At 44.1% G+C, this 12740-nt stretch overlaps 1 protein-coding gene across 1 annotated transcript in view; it reads left to right on the top strand.

Annotated features, from left to right (window-relative positions):
* The first annotated feature begins 4854 nt into the window (after positions 1-4854).
* The window catches only part of TBATA (thymus, brain and testes associated), a 24497-nt gene continuing 16611 nt past the window's right edge, over positions 4855-12740 (top strand). The window contains exons 1-4 of the mRNA XM_015423241.1: positions 4855-5092; positions 6568-6738; positions 8274-8359; positions 10259-10423. Coding sequence (XP_015278727.1) covers positions 4855-5092; positions 6568-6738; positions 8274-8359; positions 10259-10423 — 660 coding nt within the window. The remainder of the gene's footprint in view (positions 5093-6567; positions 6739-8273; positions 8360-10258; positions 10424-12740) is intronic.

The raw sequence follows: 12740 nt of genomic DNA, 5'->3' as shown, positions 1-12740 counted from the left end.
AAGCCTCGTTCTCCGACCTCTCGGCCGAAAGAGCGACTCCCCCCTAGTGCGCCCTAAAGCGCCCCGGATCCGAGCTCCTCTCTCCTGAGGGGCTCGTTCGGGTCTCCGCTCACGCGGATTCCCTCCTCCACCGCGGGCGGGCGAGGCGCCCTCGGGAGCGACCCGAGGATGCGTCCGCCATACGCGGGAGCCAGACCGGAAGCAACTTATCTTCAATCACACAGTGAAGATCCCTGAGATGTGATGGCAGTTGCTGTCAAAGCAATGTTTTTAAAAGTCTGCACAACCCATCAAATCTTCAATGGCCAATCAGAAGCCTTGCTGGGCAAAAGCCCCATCTGGCCCCACTCACTTTCTAAAAACCCTTGGTGAGCCCAAGGAAAGATGTCAACAGGTGCCATGGTGACCACGGGTACCACGTTGGGGTCCCCTGCTCTATACCTTGTTTGTTTTGCCCTCCAGGGCAACCGGTTGACTGCTGTGTGAAACAGGATAATGAACCAGATGCCTTGCGGGTCTGATCCATCAGGCTTTTCTGTTCTTATGTACTTCAGCACTACTGTGGCAAACCAGTTGTTTGGAAAGATGGGCCCCATCACCTGTGTCATATACAACACCTAGACCTCTCTTAATGATGTTAAAATAATTACAATAAAAATAAACGAGTAGCACTTGAGCAAGCACCCCACCTCCACTTCTTGTGGAGTGCTTGCAGCTTGTGAGCTCTAAGCCAACAAATCCACTGGTCATGAGTTGCCTTATATTTTAAAAAATGGAGTAATGCACCAGCTTGGCTTCTGCATGACAAAAGCAGGTGCTATCAGAACGGTCTGGAAGTAGGCACATGATGAAATACAGCAACATTCAATAATTACCAAAAGCAAATCCAGACAATACAGTTGCTTCACTTTTATAACTGACCTTATGTTATCAGGAGAGGATGGCTGACGTTAGTTAATGTGTTATTTTGCATTAGCTGTGCTACATTGTCCTATTAAGTTCACCTTAAATCATAACAGAGTTCAGGATACTTCCTTTCCTTGCAGGTGACATGGAGTATCTCCCTATATCTGTGCAACTACTGTGTGCCAGACAGGAATGCAATAGTGAAGGCTCACTTGTTTATTGTTACAGACATTTTAAAATGGCTTCAGGTATGAAGAAATCCAGCCCTCATCCGCAACAAACAGAGTGAGTATCCAAATCTCTCCACTTCTCCTATTTAAGAAGGAACGGCTTGATCAGGGGAGTAGAACTTCCCCCCTTATTCTGGTAAAAAGTGGTCATTTTTGTTATAGAGAGCATCCTGGGACCATAAATTGGATCTCTCCTCGGGCTACAACATAATATTCCTCCTCAATACTATGGACACCATCCAGCCAAAGTTAAAGTTCCGTTAATTTCCAAAGTTAAACAACTGCTGAAATATCTCCCACTGAAATCAATGAGACTGTAAAATACTGAGATTTAAAACCACAATACAGGTTGGCTCATGACCTATAGTTATAAATCGAGACGCGTCAGGGATCGAGCCTACTGGAGGCCGCTCCCTGGCTGAAGAAACCTCCTAATTCAGTCCTGGTTATGTGGAATTTATGGCATGAGGACATTCTCCATACTTTCAGACCCATAAGTTTATCCAGTTGACCTAGAAAAACAGTGCCACTGTATTCTTGAAATAAAAGAGTGGGCTCCAAGGTTCATCACCAAACTCCAAAATGAATTTCAGGTCCAATACTGGTCAGTTGTGGCTCAAATTAAGCCATCAAGAGTGGCTGCACCAGTCTTTTATGTGTAGACAGATATTTTCCCTCACAAACCTAAATGACGTTTGCTTTACACTTCCTTGGGTGGTACAGGTCAAAGAATAAGTGGACAGTGCATTTCATAGGTGCACACCTTACCCTAATGCACGATCTTTGAGAATACATCTACACAAGCATATTTGGAGAAGATACCATGGAAAAAACAGAAGAGGCAATTCTAAATTCCAAGGTTCTGTTTTATTGGCTACAATGGGATAGATAAAAAGACAGACAAGAAGTAATTAAAAACACAATGCAAGCAATAAAATGATTCACTATATAAGCAGCAGCATCAAAAAAAAAAAAAGCCCAGTAAGAACCAGTTCAACAGACACTTGGTGTTATGGAAGGAACCTGCCAGTGGCTGCCTTGTTGTGGTTGCATGAAAAGTGTCGCCTAAGTATAGGGAAGCAGGAAGACCGAATGTAGAAGAAAGGGATGAAAGGGGGGCACTAGAAGATGGAAACTTTAGTGGGAGAGACTTAGAAGTGTGGTTGCAGAGGAGATCACCATGGCTATTAGAAAGAGAAACCTTTGGGGCAGAGGTGCAAGGGGTCTGGGGGGGGGGTGATGGTCACTAAGGCAATGCTTGAGCTGGGGGGGTTGCTCAGAGTAGAAATGAAAAACAGACCCATTTGGAAAGTAGGAAGGAAAGAGAAGGGCGGCCAGAGTTGGGAGGAAAGGCACAGGGAAAGAGAATTTTACTAACGATCGGCTAAGACTGAGAGGGAGAAACTTGGAAGGCTGTTGAGAATCAGCCAGAGAAGGAGGGAGGAGATGTGGGATCAGCCAAGAGCAGATTCCCTGATAAAGGGCAGAGAGAGAGGGTAAAAAGAGGACAAGGATGTCAGAAGTAGGGTTGACAGCTACAGGTTGGGAAACACCTGGAGATCTGAGGGCAGTGCCTGGGGAGGGGAGGGACCTCAACAGGGTATAATGCCATTCAGTCCACCTTCCAAAGGAGGCATTTTCTCCAGGAGAACTGAATTCTGTCACCTGGAGATCAGTTATACCAACAAAAGATCTCCAGCCACTACCTGGAGGTTGGCAACCCTAATGAAAAGGAAGCCCTAATTTGCCTTATCTTGAAGCATGTGCATTGTTTCAGTGCTCAGGTGCAGAAGCGTGGTGACACAGAGCTGTTTGGGGGTCAGCTGACCCCATTTGGGATTTTGAAAGCCCTCCTTTTGTCTCCAAATTCATGGGTCTTTGGGCGTCATATGGTTTGAGAGAAGGGACTGGGACTCCTTTACTGAGAGTTACTCTGGGGTCAGTGGCCGTCAGATACAGGAGACAAGTTATTTAATCCAGGACAAGAGTTTGCTTGCCCTACCTAAATGCGTATGAATACGCTTATGTCTTTATTTTTATTTACAGAAGTAAATATCCGTATACTGCTTTTCTCCCTGAAGTGACCCAAAGTATAACAGCAATATGTAACCAACAAGCAAAATAACAAGCTATGTCTTTGCTGCATCGGGATTCAGTCACTGGCTAAGAGCCAAAGGGCTAACAGCCCTTCAGCTCTTGCTGTTCTGCATGCACTCTAGCCGCACCCAAACATCAGGCGTGGAACAGAGAGATCAAAGCCAGTGCTCAGCAAGGTATTACAGCTGGCCAAGATATTCTTCCTAGTCAACCTTTCCCTCCTTGCTGTGGCCACAGAGAAAAGGGTTTGATGGCTCTCTGCTTTGGGATAATCTCAGTGACTGACAAGACAAGGCTTGTGGCAGAAAGGTTTCAGAACTTCATTACAGGAAGTCAGTTATATTTCCTTAAAGGGTCACTTAAAGTTCCCTTGATTTGGCCGAGATGGTGTCTCAGCCACGCCACTCCAGTGTCTTCTGTGACACAGGAGTGTCATTTTGGGGTCAACAGTACATCCCTCAAAAATAAATTTAGGTGGAAATGCTAGCAAGTGCTGGAAGATGTCCTTATGCAATCATATTAATTAACACGTCATACTTTCTGGAACTGCAGTGCTGAAAACAGGTTCCAGCACTGATCTTTGTCTCCAGTAATAGCTTGCTGACTCCATTCACCCCTGCAAAAACAAAAACAGTTTAAAAACCTCGCAGCCTAGTTTAACGACACAATTTCCCGGCAGCACATGCTGTGTATATACCAGATACAACAAGGTAACATCAACAAAGCACAGGTTACGCTGAACTGTCTGTTCCAGATGACATGCACAGGAACAAGTGAGGTAGAGACACAATGGTTCAGTGGTTCCTCACAATGGTACCCTCTCTTTTATTTATGCTTATGATGCAAGGTTCCTTCTGATGACTGGCCAACAAATATGTCCTGGAATGATGGGGGGGGGGGGTTGTGAAATTTGAGAATATGATTTCACTAAGTGGTATGGAGAAGACCCTGTGTCACCTTTCCAAAACACAAGAAGAGAAGAAGTTTTTAAATGTTCAGCTTGTGGACTCTTCAGCACATTCTTTCGGAGCTTGTAGGTCTCAGGTTCCACGCTCAAGTAGCTAAGGCTTCCTCATATAGTCACAACAAACCTCTATCATATACAGTTGTACTACATGCAAACCATACTACACACCATTCTCTTTCTCAAGATAATCCGTTTTGCAGCAGCCTTGCAGGTAAGTACTAACATCACAAAGGGGGAAATATACCCTCCAAAAGGAAAATGTTTCTTGGGTTGCCTAAAGAGCAGACTCTGTCAGGCTGGTTGGATTCTTTGGAATATAAATGACTGCAAAAAAACAGACTTGCATATTGTTAAAGGCAATGTTAAGCTCCCTCTAGATCCAACGACTTCAGAGACAGGGAGTTAAACATGGCTTTGTTGCTTTTGCTGGGGTTTACAAGTGCTTAAAATCTTCTGAATCATCTCCACTGCATTCTTATGGAGACTTTCACTGATTTGGAATGATAAACCTGGCAGGCAGGACTGTATTACATAAACTGTAAAAAGGAACTAAATTATGTTGCTTTCCTGGAAGATCTGTCAGATTCTAAGGTTCATCTTTATAACATCACCATCTCTGTTCTTCTTTCTCCATCCCTGCCAAGAACTGAGGAAATGTCAACTAAAAAAGAAACGGAGAAGCCAAAGGGTCCTGTTATGAGCACCTTTAGAGGCAAGACCATTGCAACTTTAGCAGGAAAACTGAAACACATGGCCCTAAATGCTCCACTCCGGTTTAGTGTTCAGGCCCTGAGGCCCCAATCCAAGAACACTGCTCGGTTCGGCAGTCTCAGCCATCACTCCTTCTTCTCACGGCACAACCCCCACCCCCACCGAGTGATTCACATCCAAGGTAAGCATTTGGGACCGAGGAAAACCATAAAGGTGCTTTTCTTGTGCAACAAAGGGGGAGGAGCCAAGTTCTGGCATGGAATTACAAAACCAAATGAATTTATCGAACACTGCTGTACAATATATAGGATATAGTCACATGCTTATAAATAATTCTGATTTTATTTCAAAGAAGGCCGGGATAAAAATCAATCCAGGTGCTGAAAAGAAATCTATGAAATATAATTGATTGAATAAAAATTTTGAAATCTAAATATGTTTTTATATGTTTTTATATGCTAGTTTCTGAGGGTAAATGTTAGTAACCAACAGATTAATATTAGTAGCCAGCCACACATTCTCTGACCCAGAATATACCTCACAAAGACATGTCTGAAAGCAGCATATGGGGACAAAAGCATGAGAGTCGCAGAGGGAGGGAATTAACTTCCCCATCTGACACTTCTTCATTGCCAATCACCTCTTCCCAGTGTAATAGAGAAGCAATGATGGGGGGTTCCAGGATAAAGGAGCATGTAGGTACTTTGCCAGAATGGACTGAAGATATAACAGAATCCAGGTGATAGAGGTTCCTAGAAGGCAAAAAGTCCTGGAGGGCAGCTGCAAAGTCCCTGGCATTTGAATGCCACAGAAACAGCCCCATCTAACAGTACAATTAAAGGTGGGCAAGAACAGAGTTTTCAGAATCTGAGCTGTCTTCTAAGAGGGAGTGCAAAAGGCTCAACAGACATGAGGGTGACAAATCTGAGTCCATTAGTTGCTGTAGATTTTCTGGGTTGTGTGGCCATGGTCTTGGCATTGTAGAACCTGACGTTTTGCCAGTAGCTGTGACTGGCATCCTCAGAGGTATAACACAGAAAGATGGAGTACTCTCTGTGTCAAGGTGAGAAAGAAAATGGTAGGCAGGTAATTTATATCTACTCCAGAAGGTGGGGTAGGGCTGAGTCATTATCTTGTAGGAGTTCCCCAGGCTATGAATATGCTAATAGAGGAGCCTTCCTGAGGAGGTTCTTTTGTATATGGATTGGCTGTTGAAATTCTAATCTTATCTGTAGTGCTATTGTCAGATATAGTCTTTTGTGTTTTTCAGGACAGGAAACCATGCCCTATTTATTTTTAAACTCTCTTCTTTCCTGTTGAAATTGTGTTTATGTTTATGAATTTCAATGGCTTCCCTGTGTAATCTGACATGGTAATTGGAAGTGTTTTCCAGCCTTTCAGTGTCTTGGAACAAAATACTGTGTCCTGTTTGAGTTAGGCTGTGTTCAGCCACTGCTGATTTTTCAGGTTGGCCAAATCTGCAGTGTCTTTCACGTTCTTTTATTCTTGTCTGAATGCTACGTTGTGTGGTCCCAATGTAAATCTGAGTCCGTCAAACCTTTCCAGAGCAGAGCGAAAGCAGGTGGCTCCAGACAGCTTTAACTAAAGATCTTCTATGCTGCATTTCTTTCCTGTGGATGTCTCTTTCTTTTGCAGGCCTGAATGGTGCTCTTGTTTGCAAAGTTAATGACGAGTGGTCTGAGCAGACTATGCTTCCACCTCCTCCCGTGATAAAAAGCCAGTTTCGTACTTCAGTTCCGGGAGACCCTGGAGTCCAGATGCCCATTGGGGATCCACAGCCTTTTCCAGTCCCCATGCTAACCATAGGTCAGTATTTACGTGTGCTCTTCACCTAGATTCACACTCGACAAAGCTGCTCTGTTCAGGGCTGAGAGATACTTTCAAGGGGCTGGAATGCCCATCTGTAGTTTCTCCACAGAAAAGCAGCTTTTTTGGGGGGTGGGGGGATAGCAACTTCACAGGACAGAAGGAACAAGTTACCCTGCCATTTCCCCCTCTTGACTATGGCAATGGTTATGCCCTTATCCAGGAGCTGTTGTCCATAAAAAGGTGGCAGCTGTAACCAGTAACAGTGCTGACTTGCTCAAGCTAGTCAAGGTCTCTGACACTAATGCAGGGTGGAGACTTCTACTGCCCACTGTGAGCATAGCGTCTTTTTTTTTTAATTGAACTCTCCTAAAAAGGAGAGAATTTTATTGCTTTTACTTTTCAGAAAAAAAGGGAGGGTATATAGTGGGATTAAGAATAGAGTGAGTGATGCTCATATTAGTATGTTAATCTTTTGTTAGTATATGTAAATTCTTTGGCTTCTTCTGTGTTTGACCGATTGTCCTTCATCTTGACCTGTAAAAAATTAAAATGTTAAATTTATTAGTAATGTCCTTTTGGTTAATTGTTAATATTGTCCTCTAGTGCGTTTTCCGAACCAATCTTCATGTTCTGGGTTGTCTTCCTTTTACATCTCTCAGATTGTAAAATGAGCCCTTCGCTGCTCCTTCTTCTTCTGGTTCTTTGTCCTCCCTCTCCGAGCCGCTGTCCCCATTGCTGCCAAAGCATAGCGTCTTTGACAAAGAGATCATTTTGCACTTGGCATAGGAAGCAGGTCTTCTGTGGTCTCTGATGCAGGTCTTTTACTATCACACAGAGCGCGTGACAGCAAAGCTAGCCTGATCTAAGAGCCGCTCCAGTGCCTGCAATCTGTCCTAATGTACAAGGAGCATCAAAGTAATTAAACCACAGACTGCACCATTAAATATCATCAAGATGAGAATTTGCCTCCCGAGAACACTCATGATCAGCAGAAGCCCAATTAAAGCAGAGAAAGGGAAATTATTTCTAGGGCTGGGTTCCAAGATCTCAACAGATTATATTTGGGCTCTGGACTATTTTGGAGCCTGCCAATAAAATTATTACCAAAGGCTCAACAACGCTTGAAACAATTGCCTTCCACAGCAACCCACAAGAATGTTCCTTGTGCATTAAAATCCAACACATCAGGGAGAATGCTAGGACAAAACATGCTGGGACTTTTTCTATGAAACCCAGATTAGCCACTGAGCATACATTCAGCAAGGAACACAACCTACTCCTGGTTTCTATATGAGCATACTTATGAAATAATGTTTCCAAATATGAGTCTCTTTCTTGCACATATTGCATTTTTAGGAGTAGGCATACTGTTGAACAGTATTCCTGGAAAATGCAATGGGTGAACCCTGTTTTACTGAGAATATTAGGGACTGAACGAGGGACCGTATGCAAACATGACTGCATTCTGCCATTTAGTGATGGTCCTTTTCCTTGTGCCTCCTCCCTTCCTTTTGGTTTTCTCTCTGTCAAAGGCTCTTTGTCAGATGCATGGAGGGATGAATTGAGAGAACTCGCTGCAAGACTGAGAGCCGCTTCCTTCACAGAGAAAAGGGAGACAGTAAGTATTTTGATTTGTTTGGGACGCTTCTCTTACCTACCAGTGTGATGCTCTAACCACCACACAACAATGTCTTAAAAGCATAGATTCGAATAATCAGTGTCTAGCTCTAGTAAGGCATGAAAATGAACAGGATAATGTACAGACATAGAAACAATCCAGTGTAGATGCATAGTCAATCGTATGACAGTAAGTTGTACCACAATAAGTTTTTTGGGTTTTTTAAAAACCCAGAAGGGATATTTTTATTTTGCATTAAACTACAAACTACAAAGAAAATTAGGAGGGGAAACTACAACTAGGGATAAAGGAAATATAACCACACTAAACTAAAAACCCAAGAGGAGGAGATCTTATTTCTGTTAGTGTAAATGTTAGTACCACAAGAGTTAATATCACAATATACTCATAGAGTTCCTGCTCATCTTCCACGTTTATATGTTACTATGTTAGTTGTTATGAGAGAACTTTCTGATCGTCTTCGTGTTCTTTGCTTCAGTTGTACCACAATAAGTTGTTATAATAAGGCTACACGGTACAAAATGGTTTCACAAATTTACTTGAATAGGTGATTGGGACTTGTGGTCTTTACTGCTGTATATAGTGTATTGTCTGCAGGATCCTATCATGTAATTTTTGTACCGCTTAATGGGTCGTGTTAATGTTTATGTTATGCTCCTGTTCTTTCTGGCAGTTCCAGTCTTCTAGTATCATAATGCATTAGTTACTGAAGATCCTATTTCATTGATTGTACTGACTCATTCTATACAATCCGCCTTGAGTCCATATGAGAAAGGTGGACTATAAATAACGTAACAACATAAGTATAATAAATAGTTATGCACACTTTATGTTGTATTGAAACCAAGGGGGCTTCATGTGCAAACCTTTGCACTAGATGGTGATCATAGGCCGGGGCTAAGGGTCTTTAACAATCTCCAGTCCTGGAAATGCAAGCATTCTACTATCAGCACAAGAGGCAAGGGCACCAGACAATACCCTAAGCACTGCTATAGTCTAATCTCTGTGGCTAACGTAGACTAACCTCGCCCCTCCAAAAAATCAGCTCTAATCATACAGACAGTTTCAAAACCACACTAGAGAGAACCGATTTATGGAACACGGGCTCTTTTTGTAGCAGGAACTCCTTTGCATATTAGGCGACACACCCCTAATGTAGCCAATCCTCCAAGAGCTTACAGTAACCCCTGTAAGAAGAGCTCTGTAAGCTCTTGGAGGATTGGCTACATTAGGGGTGTGTCGCCTAATATGCAAAGGAGTTCCTGCTACAAAAAGAACCCTATGAAAGAGTAGCAACAGAGCAGTAGAAGTGAGTTGGTATGAAAACAGAAGACACAAACAGCATTTTTTACAAACAAACTTGAAATAATGGGGCAAACCTCACTGGGGCTCTGTTTCCCTGTGGCATTTCCCCCCCTTTTGGATAGCTCTTTGTGCTCTTTTCAAATTCACTGAACTCTACAATTTGGTCTCTTTTATAAACAGCAGATTAAACAATGCTGCACTGAGCTGTCTTTTCTTCACAAACTTACTCAGAGTGCTTTAAAACCTCCACTCTCTTAAGTCTTTTTCTCCCACTAGCTGGTCACCAATAGATGGCCCACAAACTCTCTAAATAAAGGAGGATTGTTTCAATGGTAATACCAAAGTTGTATGTGAAGGGAAGTATATTTCCGAGGTAGTTTTTCAGAATCCTTCAGAAGCCAAAATCACAACAAATGATAAATTGTTGCCTGAGGAACTGCTCTCTCATTTATTGGCGGGTGGAACCTTGGGGTGTATATTCAAGTCAGAGATTCCAGCCATTAGACCACCAGCATAGCTGCCTTGCCTGGTTTGTGAGACTTCTAATGTGACTGCATCTGGTTGTGTTTGAAGACACAGAAGCTTAAGAGAGAGACTCAGTACTCTGAAGAAACAGGACGTCTCATTCCACCTTCCTCTCGAGCCACAACTCACCATTCATCCCGCCGAGTGCATCGGAACGATGCCAAGAATAAAGACAAAGATCCTGTCCTGTCTTTCCAGGATCAAGAACTAATAGTAAGCAAAGCATACAGAACCACTGCATTTTCTCCTTATCCTACATGACCACCCATGGCCATGATTTAGATAAGGCTGTATTTCAAGGCCCAGAGAGAGAAACTAGAAAAATCAAGCTTCTCAGAATTATCTATTATATAAGAAATATAAAACTGATAATTATTTCAGGCTGCAGTTTAGAAAGAACAAAGGCCCTGATGTTTAAACAATAGAAAGGCCATACTAGGTTTTGGAACAATGGGTACAGTTGCCAACCTCCAGGTGGGTCCTGGAGATCTCCCACTACTAAAATTGATCTCCAGGTGACAGAGATCAGTTCCCATGAAGAAAACGGTACATTGGACTTACCTGAAGGCTCTTTCTCTTCAGTGGGGGAGAAGTCATCCAGGAACTGGTTAGGTCACGCCTCTATTCGCTCGATAGGCTATGCAAATTTCTTTTGTTGGGTGGCTCCTATTGGAGTGGCCTAGGCTGACCTCTCCAGTTATGTCCAAGCCCTGTCCGTGGGTTACTCTCATCTCATCTCTTTGTTTCAGTCCACGGTATTTGTAAGTTGTGCTGTTGCAGTCCTTATTTTTTGCCACCCTGGTCTATTTCTGGTATCCAGTTTGGGTGGGATGTGGATGACTTCTCCCCCACTGAAGAGAAAGAACCTTCAGGTAGGTCCAATGTACCGTTCTCCTTCAGTGGGGGGAAGTCATCCAGGAACTGGTTAGCAGTACCCAAGCTGCTCTTCTAGGGTGGGTGACTTATCTCTCTCAAACTTGTTGTAGTACTGGTCTGCCGAAGGCTACATCGACACCGCCTGGCCCCTCCTGTAGTGCCTCACCATGTGGACAAGGAGGCCCAGGTACCTGCTCTGCAGAATCCATCCGCTGTTGCTCGCTTGGATAATGCTCCTGTGGAGTGCGCAGTCACTTGACCTGGTGGTGCCCATTCTTGTCCCTTCATAGGCTTTGACCATAACTGTCCAATCCAGTAGACCACTATGGTCTATGGGACCCTCTTCGTCATACAAACAGCGGGTCTGACCTGCGAAAGGGAGATATATAGAGAGAGCTCCTCCGTACGCCCTGTTGTGCCAGGTTTGTACTGTAGGTTGCTCCAGATTGGAGCAGAAGGAAGGTAATATGATCAGTTTTAGTCAATGTGCACAACACATTGAAGAAGGCTCTATGTCAGGGACCTTTGTCTCCATGTCGGGAACTTGTGTCTGACAGGTGGTGCCAAAGGTTGTACTCCATTGGCGGAGGCCCATTTTGAAATGTCTTCCATAGGTGACTGGAGGGGCGCCTTTGTTGATGGCCCCCTTGCCTCGGACCTGGTAACCCTATGTTCTTGGAAAACCTAGCGCCTGTGATTGTCTGTGATCAATTTCTGTGCAGTCAATTGTAACCAAGCTGGTTCTAGGTGTAGGATGGGCCCTAGGTGTGACCGATCTGTTCTCAGAGGTAGTTTCCTGGTGGGTGGTCGCAAACGCCACTTCTGCCCTGTCCCTTGTGATCTTGTTGAACGTCCTTCTTAATGGAGCTATGGGAAGGAAGGCATACCGGCAGGCTTCTGGCCCCGCTACTGGGTTCTGGCATCCGGATAGGAACTTCTTGACATGATGGTTCATCAGGCTCACTAATAGGTCCCGCACCGGTGTCCTGAAAACTTATGTGATCTGGGTACAGACTTCCTGGCTCCAGACTCCTTCTCCTTGATTCAGGTCCTTACTGCTCAGCCTGTTTTTTGCAAGGGTAGTCGATGTTGCGGGCCACCTTGTTGCTGAGAAATGGAGGAAGCTGATGGTTTTGTCCCAAGTTAGATGGTCTTGCTCACCATTCAAACTCCCTCATGAGTCCTGTCCCCAGGGTCATGCCTATGATTGATTTTAGAGACCCTGCAGGACTGACGTGTGCATCTGGACCGCCGTTATCTTGGACCTGACCCTCCGCACACCCTCCCATATGGGGTTAGCTTTATTCCCTCTGGCAGAGAGACGGCGGCCTGCTGTTTGTTCAGGCTGCCCCCCTCGGGAGCGCAAGATCCTGTGTAGGGATGAAAGGCTCTGTTGATGAGGGGCCTGCATGTGTATGGGACGCTGCTATCAGAGTATCCCTGGTCTTGGTAAAGCCTCTGGGTGCTGAGGAGGGGGCCAAAGGAAAGCCTTGTACTGTAAATGCTGGAGTCTGGGTTCACCAGGATATGCAAATAAGCCTTCATGAGTCCAGGGAGGCCAGAAAGTTTCCCTTGCCTTTCTTTCCTGTCTTTATTTTATTTTTATTTTTATTTATTTATTTATTTATTTGCAACCTCACAAGTTCAGTAGGGC

The sequence above is a fragment of the Gekko japonicus genome, unplaced genomic scaffold, assembly GCF_001447785.1.
Source record: "Gekko japonicus isolate JY-2015 unplaced genomic scaffold, Gekko_japonicus_V1.1 scaffold901, whole genome shotgun sequence".
Taxonomy (NCBI): Eukaryota; Metazoa; Chordata; class Lepidosauria; order Squamata; family Gekkonidae; genus Gekko; species Gekko japonicus.
Note: the sequence above shows the minus strand (reverse complement) of the source record. Positions and strands in the feature narration are given on the sequence as shown.